General features: G+C 35.2%; 1 protein-coding gene across 6 annotated transcripts in view; it reads right to left on the reverse strand.

The window, feature by feature from the left end:
• Positions 1–21754, reverse strand: part of Sona (sol narae metalloprotease) — a 96678-nt gene that overhangs the window by 18831 nt on the left and 56093 nt on the right. For all 6 annotated transcript variants that reach the window (XM_076764544.1, XM_076764433.1, XM_076764521.1 and 3 more), the window contains 4 exons: positions 12149–12246; positions 4616–4676; positions 3559–3767; positions 2693–2782 (listed from right to left, as the gene is read on the reverse strand). In XM_076764544.1, coding sequence (XP_076620659.1) covers positions 2693–2782; positions 3559–3767; positions 4616–4676; positions 12149–12208 — 420 coding nt within the window. In that variant the 5' untranslated portion in view covers positions 12209–12246. The remainder of the gene's footprint in view (positions 1–2692; positions 2783–3558; positions 3768–4615; positions 4677–12148; positions 12247–21754) is intronic.

The following is a 21754-nucleotide window of genomic DNA, read 5'->3' on the forward strand; positions in this document are numbered from 1 at the left end:
AGGAATACTCATTTGCCCTATTCTTGAATATTTTTAAGTGTAATGATTCTGTTTGCTTTCCTTTAGAAGAATACTAAATACTACCAATTTTATATAGAATTTACCTAATAAATAATATATCAATTTCTGCTATTTTGTGAGTAACTTTTACAAAAAGATTTGTCACCTTTAGGAGTTTATACGAAAGGAATAATAGGAATACTCATTTGCCCTATTCTTCAATATTTTTAACAGTGTAATAATTCTATTTGCGTTCCTTTAGAAAAATATTAAATGCTATTTTATATAGAGCTTACTTAATGAATAATATATAAACCTTTGCTATTTTTTGAGTAACTTAAATATTCCTTTCCGATAAAATCTTCTCGCGATATCAATTTTCCACCTGACGGCGAAAGCTTCCGTCTAGAGGGAGCATAATTACAAGCAACGTGATCGATTTTATCTGACATATCTCGTCTATGGAAATAGACGATGTACGGTTTCGTGTTCCCCAAGGAAGTGGTCGAAGTCGGTTGAATTGCTCGATCGCTGATATTTCTGATCCGAGCACGATCAAGTTGTTCGATCTGCTGTTTGAGAGGCGCATTGGTCAGATCGAGGGAGGGAGAGTGAAAGCGAAAGGTCAGGGCACGCGGGGTCGCATAGAACAACGCTTTAACGCCATTATGTAACCAACTGACGTTATTTGTTGTCTTTGGCATTAATGTAATGATCTTACCAGTTTTGGAAAGTGTACGACGTATCAGGAATTGCACGCGAGCTCGTTCGTTATTAATCGAATTGTACGTCTCAGAAAAGGTGTATCTTTCAGTTTTTAGCAGAAATATAAACTTACTAGTAGATTGTGGATGTTTATGCATTTATGGGAAATTTTAATTTTCAAAAAACTACAGAATGCATTTAATATGCAAAAATATAAGAAATACTTTAAGTAAGAATTATTATATTTAGGGGTTGAGGCAACTCTCTACAAAGCTCCCATTTCATCAATTCTGCTTATTAGTATCCAAAACAAACCGAAATTTGTTTTTGTTTATATCAAAAAGGTATCTCAAAAACTGATAAATCGTTTGATTAGAAAGTGTGACTTCTGAAAAATACGCCACATCTTTTTTGATTTGTCATTAATAAGAGACGAAAATTACGTAACTTTGGAATTACGTCATTTTGTATTAACGCGAAAGAACTTTCAGATATCACATAATAGTAAATATATGTGAGAAAATGTTTAAAATAATCGATGGACTACTTATTTCTATTTAAGGCCCGTACGCGTACGTCTGTTTTCTCTAAAGTAAAATGGCCCCCTAATTGGCGAACTAACGTTCGCTGTATCAGTTTAATGGTTTGTTCAAACTACTCTCGGTCAGTAAATAAAGATAAATAGTTTAGATAAATACTTAACATTAGGTAAAGACTTATCTAAAATGTAAATTGTTATCAGATTCTTTCGATCTTTAACTTGCCAACTTTCATGCAAATGTCCTTTCACTTTTAACTTAGAACTTCTGTCAACGGATTTTGATCAGTTTTATGGCTCGTGGTTAATACCGCCTTTAGAAATATTTCTGTTCGCGATTCTTTATGACTTCATAAGAGAACGAACTTCCTAAGTGAAATTGTGTCTCGGTTGGTTGGGCGTGCAATCATCGAGAAACAGCTACCTTCTTCTCGAAATTGCCGACCGTTTAGGATGGCGGAAACCGATATGGGAGACTTTATTGCCTTTTTTTTTTATTCTTCGGCGCGCAATATCTTCGCAATGCACTTGGTACAAAACGCAGACGTAACATCGACTGCGAGCTTAGAATGGAAATGTCAAAACGATCACGATGCTGTTTCAACGATTTCCCTTCGTATTTAACAGGTTCCTTCGCGATAAACATCGTGTTCGAATGTAAACATACTCTAACGCATTTGATTCTAACAAAATTTAAAGAATTAGCGAACGAAGGCATTACGTTACAAATATCAATTTAGAGTTAATTTTTCTTCAATTTTTAACGCGTAGTAATACATATAATAATTATTATATATTGATTCTTTCTATGTTTTACCACCCTAAATTTTACAGTCTATCTTAAAATAAATATTTTCTGATCATAAACCTTTTATCCACCAAAATACATGTTTTCAAACATATCTATTTAATCAATTTACACGATAAAATTATCACAGTATTAAATATATTCTTTGGTATTTTGTACTTTTTAGTATACAAATAGAAAATAAAATACCCCTGTTTTATTGTCCTAAAATATCTTGTTATCTCTTATTATTTTTCTTCCTTTCTCCTGTTAATTCAAATTTTCTTTTTAATTTTTTTTAATTTCAAATTTTCTTGTAAATGTACTTAATTTGGAAGAGTTATAATTTGTCGTAAATCCATGGTTTTATACTGTTACTATCTACTCGCAACCCACGTGGTATTGAAAGTATTAATTTTAAAATTAGTTTCGATCTAACATCGGAAATAGATTTTATTTTCCAACGAAATTGCCATATTTCAGGTACCATAAACACCTAATCGCGGTCGTCGATGCTGATTGTTCGCGTTGCATCGGCCGGATTTGCGGTATTGCAATAATTATAACGGAACCTAACTAAGTCGCGATGGTTGACGAAAGACAGAAAGAGTCGCGATAATGGGGAGGGGAAGGGGATGTCGAAAGAAAGAATGGCCTCTTACAACTAGCACTTTCCCATTCGCGTCCCGGTGCAGCAGAATGGACGCCATGTTCGTCGTGTCTTGATAGATGTCACCGATATCTATGTCAGCCTGAAAGAGGAAGAACAATTACAAAGAAGTTGTTCGTCGTTGGCCATACGCGGCAGAAGCAAACGGATTTTATGCCATTTCGACCGTATAAAGGAATAATGCATCCCTCGGACCATAATCGTAAAAATCCACTTGCCGCGAAATACCACGTTTTTACCAACGCCAGTCTCGTTTAGCCAAACGTAATTGGGGATTGATAGAAAAACAATGAAATTACGATTGATTGCATGAAATATATTTCAATGCAAAACCGTTCTGTTCGCGACAAATTAGATTCGCTTGTTTCATGTTTTAAAAATGTTAGACGAACTTTTGGTTTCTTATATTTTGATATCCTTAAGTAATTTGGGTATAAACAGGTTTGCAGATTTAAATGAATGGTACCTTCGATTCTTTCTGCAATTATGATTTCTATAGTATTAACGTAAGAAAATAAATTTTGATTGTAAATTTCAAATTCAAGAACTTTGTTGTACTAATCTTTTTTCACCGTTGTAAAGCATGTAAACCTGTATGCATGGTTTAAAATGTTTAATAAAAAAAAAATAATTATATTTTACACATATCATTAGAGACCTGTATACTATTATCTTCCCAAGGCTTGATTAGGTCAAAGTTGAGATTTTTCCCTTGGCACTGTAAAAGTATTGTCGAGAACGAGGGACGAACTTAACAAATTTGTAAACCTCTGGAATAAATAATTCGACAGACGTGAAATTATGGATGGTATGTTTACGTCAACGTGTTCACGCGATGAAACGTTGCTGAAAACTTACGTCTGTTACCCTCTCGTAATGGAGGCCGTCAGGTTGCGAGGTGTTCTTCATGACAGTCCACATTGGCAAACGGTTCGCTGTCAACAACCCTTCCGTAGGTTTCAGCGTTAAACTGATGTCCTTCCCGAAGGCCTTCAGGTGTATCTCCGGCTTCTCCGTACCTCTCTTGTGCACCGAATGCAACACAGGCACAATCTCGTACGTTGGTACTGTAAATTGAATGTAGTCTGTCTTCGGTGATTTTTTAGGCGTCGTTTTACGTCATTAATAAAGACGAACGCGAGTAGAGCACTCGACAACCTTGGTAACTCGATGTTTCGTGAGAAAAAGTGAATATCACGAACAAAAAGGACGATGTCCTTATTGAGGCGCATCAGATTAAAAAAGGAATAGAACGAAAAGAACTTGAAAAATAAAATCACATATAGCGAAAGGAAAATTGCCAGTTTACGCGAGTCTCGTTCGAAAACTAAGCTATTTTAATAAAATTTTATAACTCGAAATTAGATAATACGTGTATTGACGATTCCAATTCTGACGACGTGGAATTTGTTGAAAGATTATAATTTCATAATGGAAGAATAGAAAAGTTTTATAAAAAAAAAAGTCAAAGAATAATATAGTATTCTGTTGTGTTATTTAATTAGCTAAGAGTGTGAAACGTGTTGTGGAAGTAAAAATGTTAAAAATACTTTTACAAACTATTCGATCGGCGCTATCTTTTTTATTTTCATTTCGTGACCAACGAAGTAAACATTTCTCGAAATTTCGCGCGAACACGAGAATCGTTTTATGGAATGCGTGCCACTCCCGCTTTTAATTTCATATTAATGCGTGTGAAACGTTGCTTGGCGTTTACAACAAACGATAAGTTGACACGCTGACTGACAGCTTCGTTCACGATTGAAAAGTACAATAGTCGAAAATCCAATTGATTTCTCTGGTGCTAGGAACACGTGCAAGGCCACCTGCATCGCAGGTGAACGCGAATCAAGTTTAAATCGTAAGAATGGACAGCCGTCTACCGCGTAAAATTAACTTTTTTCGCTGTGATTACCAGACTCGTGTCCCGTGTGAAACACCGATAACATTTCTTCCTTTGTCAGGTGTTCGTGGATCTGAAACAAACAAAAAATTCACTGTTAGCTCTCACACTTCGCGGTGAATGCCATTTTGAGCGAGATTTTCCGTATAGATAGAAAAGTTTCACGCTTATATGACGGAAACATAATACACGGAGACTCGAACAATGTTTAGAATTTTCTTCATTTTTTTTTGGATCGAAGGAAATTCAGTTGGGAACAGAATTAAGAGGACAGGTAAAGGAAATCTGTATAAATTAAATTTAATCAAAGTAGTATAACTATTATGTACTTAAATTTCATATATTGTATACCTTTATGGTACATAGATTATTTAACATATAATAGAAATTAATATTTACATTTGTGTTGAAATAAGGTATACTTAACGGAAACGTTGATTGATTGTCGAGGGACAAAAATGAGTGGGTACTCGTTCAAGATGTTATTACAACACGAAAAATGTAAACAAGCGCGACGTAACCTTTTCATTCTGACACAGCAGTCTCAAATGAACTATTTGGTTGATATGTAAGCTTTGCATAAAACAGATTATTTGTAAGAAAATTTGTAATTACAAATTTGAATTTTCAAATCAAATTTGTAATTTATAGCGAACTCTTGAAATAAATTAATGGGGGAAACCACTGCGACGGCTGTAAATAAAGGCAATTTTCAAGAATTTTTTGTTCGTAACTATGAAACTTTTCTAATAAGTGTTTAATGTTTTCGAAAGTACATTTCTTGAATTACTTCTTGTAAAAATTTCGTATAAAAATATTAATTATTATAGCCATAATAGCTATAATTAATATAGACTTTTCACTGCAATTTGTAAAACAAGAAATCATGCAATTTTCTTAAACTATAAGACAGTAGGTTCGGTTGTACGTACGGATTTTTAAAAATAATTATTTAATATAAAATGGTAGAACTTTGAAGAAAAAATCTCAAAGAACTGTGACAGAATTAATATTTCTTTTAATACCATGTCGAAACTAATTACTCAATCCGAAAATTCCGTACGTGCAACTGAAGAGAATAGTATTAGGAACCACCATACAAAATTTTACAGCTAATCGTGAGAAAATTATATGTAAAATTGGTAAAAATCATGACGTTTCTCGTGCAAGACACATCGAAAAATCGTTTTTCTTTCTCTAGAAGAGTCGTGAAAGATATATTTTTTTCGACCGAACGATGATTGGTTAAATTAATAAAGCACGGTCGAAAACACGCCGCGACAGAATCAGTTGCATTTTATTACAGGTTGCTTTGTTACCGCGAAGTGCATAGCTAATTGGCAATGATTGCGAGGACAATGATCAACAGTTGTCGAAGCGCGTACATGTGTGTTCCAAGTCGCATGTTCGGTCTTGCACGGTCTTTGCAATCGATACATGTGTATTTAAAGTTTTCCAATCGCGGCCCAAGGTCTGCTTCTACCATTTAAGAGCACCCGGCCACGTACCGTGTCACAGAAATCGAGTTGCAATTAACTATCACGCTGCCTTAGACTCCTAAGGTCGGTCACTTTCACTCATTACGTTAGGAAATTCGATTCGTGTCTACTGGTGCTGTTTCCCTATCGTCCTATTTTTTCTCTTTGTTGCCTTGAACGCGCAAACATTCGTTAAATTTTCTATCGACATTTACATTTCGATCGGATAGCTCGATGGGCTCCGCGCGGGGCTTTCCTAATCAGCGCCATTTAATTTGTCGCGACGCGAATTTGCATGACGTCTTGCGTCAACTGTTTTCAACCTCATTCGGCCAGAAAATCGAGCAACGCGACACGAAGCAGTTAAAGAACCGGATTTACTTAAAAATCCATATTACCGTGTCGATCTGCTAATTGTATGCGTACTACGAGCACGGTTTCTCTGTTGAATGGCCAAGCACAGTCGTCGTGGCAGCTCGCATTCGCCGCGTCTGATTACCAGATAAACACGCGCCCGTTCGCTTGACTTTCGATCTTTCTTATTATTGCAAAAGGTGTCTTTGAAAGGCACGATCCGAGCAAATTTAACGACCGTCATAAGTCGATGCGATATTCTGGTTCCGCGATTCCTGTTACAACGTAATAGGAAATATTTGCGTTTCAGATATCCTATCTTTAGTTTATTCGTAGTCCTGCGCTGTGTAGTCGTTTCGTTAGCCAGCAACTTTCTAGTTTTCCCTATTTGCTATTTGTACCTACAGCAAATCGAACTTAAGACGATCGAGTACATGCTAAACACAACTGACGAGGGCTCCTATTGTCCGACTTTGATTTTAACGGGTTTTTCCAAGATGATATATATGTTCCAAATGATTGATGTGAAATGTTAGGTGTAAATACTCAATAATTTTAAAGATATAAACAATTAATGTTATGAACTATACCTAGATATCATGAGTGTGGACAGTAAATGTCGAATGGCAAGGTGTGAAGGATGCCTGACTCGTAGATCCAAGGTTCTGGGATTGATTCCTGTTCAAATGGTATTATACTTCTTTATATTGTAAAACTTTATCGCGTTCACAGTGTATGTGATGCTGGATGATAATTGCCATGCATGCAATAAAAACATAAATGATAACAATAAAGGTATATATACTCACGGTATATAGTTGTGGTTCATATCTTTAAAATTATTGAATATTTACACTTAATATTTTACATATATCATTTGGAACATATACAGAGTGTTCGGCCACTTCTAGGAAAAATTTTAATGGGAGATACTAGAAGCCAAAATAAGACGAAAATTAAGAATATCAATTTTTTGATTGAGGCTTCGTTAAAAAATTATTAATAAATTAAATTAAAAATTTCAAATCATTCTGAAAAAATTATTTTCGGTTGCAGGGGTCGATTACAGTCATTTTTGGTCATTACACATACCCCCGAAATCCTACGCATTTTCGAGAAAAAAATTCCTTACCGAAAATCTAATGTGAGGCCAGAAATGCTACCCTGAAATTTCATGCGTATCTTTAAAATGTTATAACTCCTGAACGGATTGGACGATTTTAATGTTTAAAAAAGCAAACTACGCGTATTTTGATGGAGAATATGTAGAAATTCTAAAAATATTCGAAAAGTTGGTCCTTGACCTCGCAAAATGAGAAAAACCCCATAAAAATGGTCCAATTTTCAAACAGGCATAACTCCTTCAATAGTGAATATATTTCAGTGAAATTTTGGGGGGAAGTAGAGTTCGTGGATACCTACAAAAAAGTATTAAACAACTTTTCTGTACAGCGCTAAGAAAATTTATTAAAAATGAAAAACGAATTTTTAGGAAAAATCGACAGGGTAGGTGCCTAAATTTTTCGGTGAAAAAAAAAAACTTTAAATCGTTTTGAAAAAATTATTTTCGGTTGCGGAGGTTAATTACAATCATTTTTGGTGAATAGATCTACTACCGAAATCCTATCCACTTTCTAGAAAAAAATTCAGTACGGACGGAATTTTAAACGTTAATAATTTCTTAACGATGTCTCCATCAACAAATTGGTATTTTTGAATTTCGTCCTATTTTGAACTCTAAAATCTCCCATTACAATTTTTCCCAGGGGTGGTCGAACACCCTGTATACTGCCACCTTGCAAAGTATCGTTAAAATCGAAGTCGGACAATTGTGGTCTCTCCTTCGTGAGGAAGAAGGCTTCCAAAATGTAGGGATACAAAACTCCTCTACTATTAACAACGATAAATTGTCCATAAACGATACTATCCTCCACCTAAACCACACACAAACTCACAAAAGAGAAAAAAATGATTTTAATATCGATCCCTTTTCACATTGAAATCCAAAACAGTTATCACAGATTCCTGAACGTTCGAAGATTGTTGGTTACTGTAATATTCGTCTAAAATTTTCCATTGGATCGATATCAGAGGATTGTACAGGTTTAAAAGAGGGATATTATATTCTGGAAACCAGTTTAAAGTACAGGTTGATCCGCGGATTGCTGCATTTTCTTCTATATTCATTACATTCTTATCATAATAGTGAATAAAATATAGTCTCTAGACATTTCAACATTGAGAGGTTGGTATGAGTGTGTGTTTCAGTCACTCGACTGTAGAGCATTGAACTAATAACAAGAGTTTTGTAAGAGTTCTGAGAAGTTTGATAAAATTAATTACCCTTTCGATTCTAAGACTGAGTTATTGTTTTGTACTTGTATTTGTGTAAAATCTCTGTCCTAATAAAAGCTATAAAGTGCTGTTCGTTTTCCTATAGGCGGGTTGATATATTTACGAAACAGTATTGTAGAAAATTTTGATACGGGGAGTCAACGTTGTTGAAGAAACAGGAGAGAGCTTCTTTGCAACGTTACAAGAATACACACGCACGTGTAATTATTTGCACTCTACTTCCTAATGAAGCTGCTTACGCAAACCAGTCGTCAATTGGCCGCGTTGATTACACCCGAAGTCGAGTTGGTTGGTTGCTAATGAAAAGCGTGCGCCATCGATTACAATGTTCGACGTATCATTAATCGCGATACTGTCTTTTTTCCCACGTTGCATGCGTGGCGATTAATACGTTGCTTGCATGCGAACACATTTGCCTATGTTTAACCGCGCGCATGCAAATTGTGTTCACTGAAACCACACGTTTCGAAGGAATTCTAATGGAACGGTGCCACGAGTTTAATGTTGTAAATACGGAAGAAGCATAAACGGTGCTACATTTAATCGTTTATGGGTTACAGTTATTATTCTATTGCTCCATCTAAGACTAACGGGTAAAAATATGTACAGTCTTATATCGATCACAGTCTACCATAATAGACAAGTTTAAGACCGATGTTTCGAGCATAAAATAAAAAACAGAATTCGTAAGCTCTTTGACAGCAATACGCAGTATTTAATTTTAGAATACCAGTTTATCGAACATGTAAAAATGTGAAAATGAAACACGTGAACAATAAGTGGAAAGATGACCGTATATTATTTACAACGCGACGCTTGTACTTTCCGGTATTTCGGTCCATTAACACTCTTTTATTAAAATTAGTAAAGGAAATACGCCAACCGATATTTACATAATATTTTGCGTGCAAGTTTTATTCATTTAAATTGCGATTCCTACTAAATTTAGTTAACATCATTTTCATAATATAACTGTACGAGTAATCTTTAACGAAATAAGATATTATTTTTGTAACGTAATTAATTATTTTTCGAATTTAAAAATTACTTTTGTGAAAATTTGAAATGAAAGTAAGGTGTCTATGATTTTGTCAGATACATTGGAACGGTCATCGCGTAATTCTGTTTCTGACACTGAGACACGAATGTCAATCGCTTATTGACCACTGGGCCATAGCAATTATCTGTGAAACGATACCATGCGTTCGAATGGTGTCTAAAACGTCGCGTGCACGATCACAGAGTTCAATGTGCAATTTATTCCTTTCTCTTCCCACGTTACTTTCCTGGTGACGCTTAGTGTGGCCACTACGCTATTATACATATATTAAGCTAGCTGCACTATTCCTTCTGAGTACTCGAATTATTTAGTTCGTTGATAGATTCAGGGACCAAAAATGACAGTTACTTTAAAAATTTGTGCAAGAAAGAACACAAAAAGTATGCAATATCGATTAAACGAAATAAAAGCAACAAGGTGGATCGACAAAATATTTAAAAATTAATATAAAGTAATAAAGCTATTGTAAAAGGCGATTTTTTTACGAAATACACTGTTATTATATACAGGATGTTCGGCCACCCCTGGGAAAAATTTTAATGGGAGATTCTAGAGGCCAAAATAAGACGAAAATCAAGAATACCAATTTGTTGATGAAGGCTGGAGGAGGTTGAAAAGTTATTAACAATTAAATTAAAAAATTTCAAATCGTTTTGGAAAAATTATTTTCGTTTGCGGGGGTCAATTACAATCATTTTTGATAAATACACATATCCCCGAAATCCTACCCTCCTTCGAGAAGAAAATTCGAGTAGGTGGTGTTTCTCGGCGAAAAAAAAAAACTTCAAATCATTCTAAAAAAATTATTTCCAATTGCAAGGGTCAATTATAATCATTTTTTATAAATAGATATACCCCAGAAATCCTACCCAGTTTGGAGAAAAAAATTCTTTACCGAAAATCTAATGTGAGGACAGAAATGCTACCCTGAAATTTCATGCGTATCTTTAAAATGTCATAACTCCTGAACGGATTGGACGATTTTAATGTTTAAAAAAGCAAACTACGCGTATTTTGATGGAGAATGTGTAGAAATTCTAAAAATATTCGAAAAGTTGATCCTTGACCCCGCAAAATGAGAAAAACCCCATAAAAATGGTCCAATTTTCAAACAGCTATAATTTCTACAATAGTGAATATATTTCAATGAAACTTTTTTCTGAAGTAGAGCTCATGGGTACCTACAAAAAAGTATTAGACAACTTTTCTGTAGGTCGTCAAACGAAATTACTACAAATGAAAAACGTATTGTTAAGAAAAATCGACAGGGGGTAGGTGCCTAAATTTTTCGGCGAAATTGAAAAGTTTCAAATCGTTCTGGAAAAATTATTTTCGGTTGCGGGGATCAATTATAATCATTTTTGGTGAATAGACATACTCCCGAAATCCTACCCACTTTCGAGAAAAAAATTCAGTATTGGCGGAACTTTAAACGTTAATAACTTCTTAACGAAGCCACCATCAACAAATTAGTATTCTTGATTTTCGTCTTATTTTGGCCTCTAGAATCTCCCATTAAAATTTTTCCCATGGGTGGCCGAACACCCTGTATAATTTTGTTAAAGTTTGGTACGAATAAACTTTATACGTGTGCCCATTTGTAATAAAATATTTATTATAAAATCTTCTACATGTATCGCTTAATTTTAACTTTCTTCTCTGAACGATGAGGATTCTAATACTTATGACACTGACCGTAATACATCGAGAACACAGTATAAATGTGTTTGTTTACAATCTAGACTAATAACTAACGATTATCCTTTATTATATTACCAACTAATGCTAATTTAATCTTGCAAATGACAAATAACATAGTATTCATCCGATACATAACTACTAAGAATTCTAACCACGACTAATTATCTTTAATTGTTAGTTATCGTTACAGAAATAATTGAAGTTATTATCATCGATCACTTGTCTGATTATGCTTTGTCCGACTCCAGTCTTGACCTAAGCGTTCGTGATTTTTACGCGAATCGACGCGCGTTAATTGGTTATTGAAATTTGATCGCTCGTTTTACGGTCATCCCTTGCACAAATAACGGACACTTCTCGTTCGTTAATAAAGCAAGTAACGTTACCAACGGAAGCCTGTGTTTACGTACCGTGAATGTACTTCGTAACAAGCGGTAGATCGACAATTAGAGTCGTCTTATTCCGCGACCGCCTTGTCATTTCGAGTCAACGGCACGAACAGACACAGCGTTACGCGTGTTCCTTTGTTTCAAGGAAGCACTTGCTCGGTAAAACCATTGTCCTTGATGCTACCGATGGTACTTGACATGATCTTACCTTGTGGCATCGTACGACAGGTAGAACGGCCATGCACAGAAGGACAAGGGCACGAATCATTTTGCGTAAAAATATTCCTGATGGGCTGCGTCACATCGCTGAAACAGAAAACCGAATATCTTTATGAATGTAAAAGTCATCGATAAACTGGTAGTAAAAAAAGAACGTTGTTCTTTTCTCGTTACGTATAAATAAGAAATTTTCAAAAAAAAAATCGTGATAAAATACCTTGTATATAAAGAAATTTATGAAACGACGCTCACGCTATAAATATATTATTTATGAATTGCATAGCGAGACGCAAAAATGAACTTATGAGAACATTTGTACTTCGTTAATATGCAAATTGCTAGATAATCGGTTGCAAAAAGATTCCCCTGTAAGTAAAGTAAATTTTACAATATGTAACGTGTCCCTGAAATAAACAGAATGTTTTTTGCATTAGTTATGAAATAAGACCAAACTTGCATATCTTATATATTCTTTAAGAAAATTAAAAATGTTTAGAATTTGTTCGTCTCTTCTGGGGATTAATTATCTAGTAACAGCAGAATTCTGCTATTAAACAACAGTATATCAAGAAAGTTCTGAACACAAAAATAAACGCAACATGATTTTCTAATTGTTCCCAAAATATTCAAAATTTCTCCTTCGAAGAAATTCTGGTTTCGACTACTAACGATTTAATTATTTATAATTTTACGAGTATTACAGCAATGTATCATCGTAAACGATATTACAGCACGTTGTAAGTTCAAAGTGACGGTAGCCAATGACCATAAAATTTTATTTGCGAAGAGCAACGATGAACTTATTGTCGTGACAATAGTAGTATTAAATTCATTTACGAGACGAGACGTCAACGATCGAAACAAATAAATACGTAGCGTTAATAAAGTTGCAAAACTTTGTGCAAAGTGGTTGTTAGAGTATTGCGTCGGCAAGGTCTTCGGCAATAATTTGTTCGCTGGATGGAAACTGATACCTCTTCGTGGAAAAGAAATTACCGGAGTCGTAAGCGTCGATGAAGAAATCCGCGCGGTTACGTCAGATTTCGCCGCGCCTGGCGCGCAACGCGAAAATAAAAAAATGAAAAACAAAAAACAAACATCGAAGCTAACCTGCATGATGGGTTCACGCATGCCTGAGATTAAACCTCGCGGGGACGAAGCGAAGAGACGTTGAACACGGACAGACGGCCAGAACACACGACGATCCCGGAAGGAAAGTTAAATTGCATCGAATTAACGCCGACGTCGCGTGTCAAAACGGAAACTTTCAACCATGGCATCGTAACGATCGCGAAATTCGTAACAACGCTCGAAAATGCCAACGAGACGTGTCCAGTCGCGACTGTCAATGTCAAAACGTGACAAACGAAACGACAATCATCGCGACGTATTGGAACTTCAATCGCACGTGCAATTAGATCAGGTCTGAACTAAGAACACCATGATTCGCTGCTGAAAGCTCATTTATTCTATAAACGTATGTTAGTAACGTGGGAAAACCTTTTGATCAAATTATATATTAGAAATGACGATTTCTGGTAGAAAATGCCAACGTAAATTGTGTAATTATACAGAAAGGTTGGGATCAAACTTATACTACGTGTTACTCGGGTCAAATAATGCTTTAGAAAAGATATAAGCGTTCAAGGATCTACAGACAAAATTCGTTTTACAATTTTATGGTGATACTTTCCGTATTCGCCAGCAGAGAGCTACGCTTTCTCACAAGTACTCGATCAATCATTGAATGTCCTATGCAACCATTATAAATTTTTAATAATATTATTGTTTACATGTCCTGATTTGTGGTTTCAAGACTTCTACTATCAATCCTTTAACTGTTTAATAGATATTTTGTTGTACAATATACACATTCCTTTTAGACGAAGAATAGAAGACCAACTTTGGAAATCTGTTCAAAATACATGTACTATTATTTCTAATACAGATAGAATATTTGAAAGAGTTCGACAATCACTAATTCAACGAAGCTTACATTCTTGTAGAGGGAGGAGTTTTCGAACATTTCTTATAACTGCCACAATAAATCATAAATAAAAGCTTGTATGTTTTCGATAAAGTATTTTGGAATTTATATGAATTTTTTTTATCTATTTGATTTCAGTAACACGTAGTATTGGTCCCAACCTTTTTGAACACCTTGTCTGTAAATTTAATATCCAATGATTCAACACACAGTACAAATGGAAGTGTACGAGCAAATTAAGTCAGTATATTAAATTAATATTAAATTAAGTTGAGTATAATTAATATTATGGCTGCAGCTAATGCAATATTTTCTAAAATAATTGAAACAAAGGGCTCTTTGTTCAATTATTCAAATGTTTGTTTTTCTCAAATATTTGACCAGTGGAATATATTTTTCTATGGACCAAGTTATTTTTTATGGAAGTGAAAATTCCGTCACCGGGAGAAATCCATGGGAACTGACAAAAGTAAAGCGGCCATTGTTCCGATAGGAAGTAAGGTTTCTATGCAGGGTAATGCGTTCGACCTTGACGAGACAAAGCTGTTTTTCACACCATATCCGCGGTAGCGTGTGAATGAAATTCACAGTCCTCTTCAAACGTTTCAGATCACATTCAGAAACCTCTCGATAGAATAATAGTGTTAGGTCACCCTATAAGTTCGTGTCGTTCGATATTCTGAAATTGATGAGAAAAAAATTTGTCAGTTCGGGGGATTTCAAAACATGGATCTTTTGACAGTATTTATGCGTTTAATTCTTCCTTAGACTGTAAATTTTCCAGTTTAATCCATTACCTAGATGGAGGAAGTATTTTACAGAATTAGCTTGCGGTTATTCTATATTATTATATTTAATTTTAGCACTTCATTGTATTGATATTAATCTTGTCGATCGATATCCAGCTTTTTATTCTGTGCAGATGGATAATATACATATAATTAACATCTAACTTCAGCCATCTTATGTAACGTAACGACAATGTTAAGGTCTAATGCATTATCTTGACAGTCAAACTAATCTTGTTTCTAATAATAGTCGCTACACAAGGATTTTTATTATATGCATATTAAATATTTTGATATTACGAAATGATAATAAATATATTTTATGTTTTCCAACATGTTTTGCAACCCCAACTAGTGATTCTAAGACACATCCCTTTTGATCAATACCAGTTAAATCAATGTTTATTTAACCAGTGTTGAAAATCCTGACTCTTTCGGATATAATACACCAAACAGGATGAAAACTTGCACAGATCGGTCTGCAAGACTCGTAAGGATAAGTTTACAAGAAACCTCAGAATCCTTCGAGACCTTTTTAGTTTCAATTTCAAATGCAAAACGTGAATTACATCACCAGTTAATGGAATCGCGTGATATGCGGTGATAAAACCAGCCGACGAGCTTCGATGGCTATAAAAGCAACAATAGAAAGGCGCCTACATAATACAACATCATATAATAATCTTCAACAACGACGGAACGAATGACTTTCGATCCAGGCTGCTCAGAATTCGCAGAAAAATTTTAATTGCTTCAAATTAGTAGTTTCAAAGCGTAAATCCCTTTCTTGTAGAAGAGAAAATCGATTATAGCATCTAAAGACACGGTAGGTCGATATAAAAAATAGATACAGTCGAATCTTTTTATTCTAAACCATTTAACTTCTGTGACATTTTCTTTATCCAGCCTGCGATCACAGTGACGTAACCCGATCCATCGTCGTGCACCATTTCTCTTATTATTTTTCGATCCGGCGCACGAAACGTACGTCGTCTTTGTCCAACGGTAATTACATTAATTACACGTTGGAAATGTCTGCTGCCAGTCGACTGGCGGGGTCAAAGATGAACAGAAGTAAAGGGCAACGAGTTTTCGCCGTGTCGCGTCGCCAAGAAGAGAAACAGAGAGACAGGACGATTGCGAAACGCCCGATGGTACGCCTCCCCCGATCTCTCGTACACGCGAGATTGCTTTCGAGCAAGCTTCATCTCGGGTGCCAGCAAACGGAATAAAGATTGTTACACTACGTATAAAGCGGCGGTTCACTTTCTTTTCGGTTTAAACATGCCTGAATAGCAGGAAGTAGTGGAAAGTTGTTGCGTCGTCGCCGAGCGAAACTTTAAACCGATTCCGAGACGCTGTTGGATCGCCGTGGCTCTTTAAGTATTTGCAAAAAATATCTTGGTGAAATTATAGCGGGGAGAGAACACGTGAGCGTATCGCGCGCGAGAGATTCTTAGCACTTTTACCAAGCGCAAAGCGTGCAAGTTTTACGCGCGAAGATACCATCGAAATTAACCTATTAGCTCTACAAATTAATTTAAGTGCTTTGGTGTACATTTATGAATAGTCACATAATGTTTTAAGTACCAAAATAATCTCTTTTAGCGTTTATACATTATATTTTCGTCGATCCTTACGCAACTGCTTGATCTCCTTTCTAGAAGAAGATGGTGGTTTTGGGCCAACATACTCGATGGTGCTTTTCTTGATTTCTTCGAACGATTAGGTAGTGCTTCACTGATCGGGAAAAATAATAGTTCTAAGGCAGAACTTCTTTCTTCTTTTCAACTCGATGAAAGATGACGATATTTTTATGGTTTTAAGATGTTTTTCATCTAGAAGATTGAATTTTCTTTCGCAAAACGTTTAACACTGTGGTCCGATAATAATATAAAATGTAATTTATTCAGGTCTAATAAACCATACAGCGAAATTACAAAGGTAGCGAAGAAGAGATGTTTTATAAAACTGTTTCGATAGTAATACACAAGCACGGGAATTCCCCGCGACCGACTTGCGAGCTCCATTTGGGGTTCCCCTACGGTCGACAAGTACTCCAACGTAAAGTGCCACAAACACTATTTTTAATACTCGTTACAAATAATGTGAAGAGTCAATACGAAGTATTTTGCGCGATATAATTTCAGGAACAGTATGGTGTCGCGTTTCGATGGTAAAAATTGTATAAACTGCTTTGTTGACAAAGGATAGGAAAATCTAGCGAAGTATAACCGATTGCTTCTGCAAGCCATGCCTGATCACTTTCTTTGCAGTTTGATTGCTCGTGCCATGGAGGAAGTAACGAGAAACCATTTCTTCCGGTTAGAAGACCGGTCGAGACGAATCGATCTGCAAGAGAGATCGTGACTACGGTTGCAACTTTTCATAATGGCAGCGTCCGTTGCAACTAACCGTTTATTTTATAGATAGTATTATGGTTTCTGTTACCCTGTCTGAAATTACGTTTATCGGTAACTGTTCGACGAATTGCATATTATTATGAGTCATCTATACAGAGCGTACCACCTAAGTTGAGCATCTAGAATTTCTCGTTTGTTTCTTACGATAGAAAAAATTGGTTCGAAAGGACAAGCATTCATGATGGGGAAATAATTTTCGTTTTTTTTTTTTAATGGGACGACATATTTTTATCATCGCTACACGATAGCTGAGTTCAAAACTTGGATTGTTAGATCCAATAGAGAAAATTATTAATTATATCATCGGATATATAATAGTACCTATAGAAATAAATTATGATAAATTGTACTTTATAAAACCATATACTAATCATTGAATACTATCAAATTTTACTGAAATCGTAAACCGTTCTTTGCGAATGTTTCGCGATTTAATTTGATAATCTGTGTCTAGAATTACATCGAAATGTCTTCGGTTCGATTAGGAAAATATTTTATTTATCGTGATATATTGGGATACGGAACAATTAGTCAAATATAATTAAAACTAATTCTTAATTTAATTTAGATCGACCGAGATTCGTAGTTTTAGGGCCGTGACTAATGCACTTCGGGCAGTAGAAAACAACGAAAAGCTATTACCATTTTATTGCAATTTTATGGCTTGTCGGAACTTAATCTTGTTGCCATAATTATCGGATACATTTTCCGTATGAGTAATCAAAAGGCGCGCTCGTGCTACTCCAGAACAGTACTCGTGTAGAGATTACGTTAAATCGATGAACGAAAAGTTTTTTCGTCCCTCGATATAAAGAAATTACTGAAATGGCACAGCTTGTGTAAGCAATATTTCACGCTTTTTTACTATGTTCACCGTACGCTGCCTGTACGGAGATCTCATTATCGTTAAATCCACGTACATACAGTGCGCTAATTAACGATAGTTCGTTCGATATTTCTTAATACTATGTATTCTCTAATATGTTCTAAGCCGCAATTAATTAACGAGCCTGCAAGGTGCAATAAATTTTGTCGGATTGATAAACGAAAATCGAATAGATTAATAAAACTTTGTTTTCTTTAACCGATTCATCTGGTTTATAAAATACTTTTTCTCAACATGTCTCCGTTATCTTTATTTAAAAACAATTTATTGAGTTACTTAAAGGTTATGCTACAATAACTGCCAACGAAAAATTGAATCACTGGAAAATATTATCATTGCGTGCATCTCTGTGTTCAGGTGCATTAATGGTACATTAATATCAGATAACGATTTCTATCGGCCTCTTTCAGCCATTCGAAACGTTATTGGCTGCAAAACATATTTATCGATTGGTAAGTACCGGGTTTTTATGGGTTCGCGACGTAAGATTACGTTTCACCGAGCTTTCGATCTAGCGAGATAAGTTAACTCGCGTCCTCGACTTGTTCAACTTTTCTTTCAAATACGTTCCATATCCGCCAGCAACGCAGACGTATTGGAGCTACTTAATTTGATGACAATCGATCGAATATGGACAAGACAAACGAACAAAAGTTGCCATTATCCTTGAAACGCGGTATACATGCGTATAAACATTCATCGAATCGAATTGTCATTCTTTGTTCGATCGAGATTTCGTACCTTACAAATATGGCTTTAAAAAAAATTACGAACGTATTATATTGCTCTCGAGATTTAATAAGAATAACAAAACAGAAGATTTTATTTTGCAATGTTGAGAAACGTAAGTTGATTAAAATATATTTTAATATCTCGATTTCCAATTTAGCAGAATGAAACATTTTAATTCTTTTTCTTCGTTTTCATGGTCCTCCATATTAGCTTCCAGTTCGCAATTGTTGTATTTCACGTGTTCGATGTTGTTTGTATTCTTTCGCCCATTGTGTGAGTCATACTGGTCGCAGCAGTGTTAAGTATCGATCGAAGGAATGATTTCGGAGACACGTAATCGTGCAATAGTTATTTTTAAATGTTTGTGAACTTGTTGAGCGCAAGGTGGTATAAATTTGTAAAACTACGAATGTTTACGGTGATCCATAAACCGCTTTTTCGTTGCCTTATTATCCTTTAACCGGTTCGGTTTCACTTATATTTTTGTTGTCGCTACTTGTCGGAAGCAACGAAAGTTTCGTTGGACGCTTCGCGAAGAAATCGTCGTCGTTTCTAAGTATTAATGACGAGTGGACCGCGGTAGAGGTTCGTTTGCGCGCGTTTCCATCTTAATTCCATCTACGAGGCACGAGGTAACTACAAAGAACGTGTACCGGTTGTTAATGTCGTTTGTCGTTCAAGAGCTTCATGGGCAACAACTGCGAACAAGGTAATACGGTTCATTCGGTGTTAATGGACTCGACTTTCTCTCACATGTCAGTTTGATCCCAGTCACAACAGGCATTCAGAATCCATGGCCATCCTCGAGGACACCTTGCACCGGATGCCATTATGCCCTTCTTCCAGGATACCTTTTGACATATTCGGAGTGGAATTATCTAAGGTAAAGAACCCACTTACTGTCAAGACAGTTTTGCTTTAAATACCGAATAAACCTTATAAAGTTATACCCTCAGGAAATTTAAGGTACCTTTGTAACTGCAATTAATACGATAAAAAAGACAACATTTAATTTTTCTTGTCATTAACTTTCTATAAAACGTTACTGTTAACTTCAATAAAAGAAGGAAATACGATTTCTTTACTGGAAAAGGGGAAAACGATAACCAGAAATGAGGCTATTAACGTTCCGAACTTGTATCATGGAAATATTACTAAAAAGCAATTTCGTAACTCTTTATTAGTTCACATTCAGAGGCTCCGTTGATTGGTAAAGTTTTTCTGCATCCACGTGGCAGAATTTGCATCATTTACAACCGTATTCGTCGAAAACTAGAACCGGAAAGTGCCACTAAAAAAACCTTAAAGTCTTTCACAATCGTCAAGAAAAAATATAAACACTTAAAAACGAGTTCTTTCCAAACCTTAATAACTTAATTTACGAGGTATAATTAACACTCGAGTATATTATTTTACTGATTTTAGACTTTTAGTCTTCGAGTGATAGAAACAATTCGTATTTACGTGTTCTATAAAACGTAAAATAAAAAGAGTAATTTACTTTTCCTGTTCTGCTGAGCACATTTTAAACGAGTTTCGCATCCGTGAACAAAGAATTATTACGTAAACACACTTTCATTAAACATCCTACTCTCAGTGAATTCGTATAACTCGAGCCGTTTAATATTTAGTAGTAAATTCCATCATTTTCAGAATCTTTGATCCTTTTCCATTTTAGGAAAGAAGGTTGATTGTTATTACGTTGATACGCGCAAATTAAACTTTACAATTCTCGTGCAATCGTGAAAATTATACCAAATTAAATATTATTCCATTCCGTGATTCTTACGAATCGTTCTACCGACCGTCGTCAACATTCCCTCGGTTATGTTTCTCGTCTTCGTTCCGTTTCAGGGACACGTGCGAAACTAAACATGCGTGGCGTGTATTTCATTCCGAGCTCACTGTAATGTTACCGATCATGAGAATTTCATTACCTTGATGCATTTTTCTGGAACGTCCGAACCGATGGCCGCCATACTTCAAGGAGTCCGGAAATCATTTTTATTGGAATCTCAAGTAGTCGTCATTAACCCAGTAATACGAGACTCTGACAGCCAGACAGTCGTAGAGTGTCAATTTATGAGGAACTCCACGAAGGAAGAATTCAATATTCTAGATCAGTAATTTTTAACCTTTTTCCTATGGTCCCTTTCTCAGAATAACGTTTTCAAACATTAGTCGAATCAATGTTCTCCAAATCAGTGCTCCACTAAATATAAATTTATATTAACTCTATTTCACATCTTTGCATTTGGATGCAAATAACCGCGGGAAGACTTGTTATTGTAAATTATATTCTTTCTAATACCATCTTCTCGAGGAAAAGTGTTTCAACTGTGAGAATAATTTTAAATCAAAATTGTATAAGATGTCTTCTGAACAGAAATAGTATTTTTAATCTAAATTACATGTTAGCAGCTTCGTCAATGTCACTTCCACCAACAATTATATTTTTAAATATAAATTTTGTTGGTTTCTCTATAATATGCAATTTTAGTTAATCTTACATCGTAATTTTTTTTATTTACTTTAAACAAATTGGTATTCCAAACGCATTGTACTTCCTCTGTGTTATGTAAGTATTATTATTGCTTCAATTTTCATTTTGCTTCAATTTTTTATCGATTCCATAAATCATATACATGTATTTTTATTTCGAGTTTGCTTTCAAAAGTAAACACGCTATTATAAAGACGAAGAAGGCAAGATAAGTGGCGCGTCACTGAGAGTTTGAAAGAGACATCAATGAAAGCACATCGCCTGCCACCGTGACGAA

Source organism: Colletes latitarsis, chromosome 1 (assembly GCF_051014445.1).
Source record: "Colletes latitarsis isolate SP2378_abdomen chromosome 1, iyColLati1, whole genome shotgun sequence".
Classification (NCBI taxonomy): domain Eukaryota; kingdom Metazoa; phylum Arthropoda; class Insecta; order Hymenoptera; family Colletidae; genus Colletes; species Colletes latitarsis.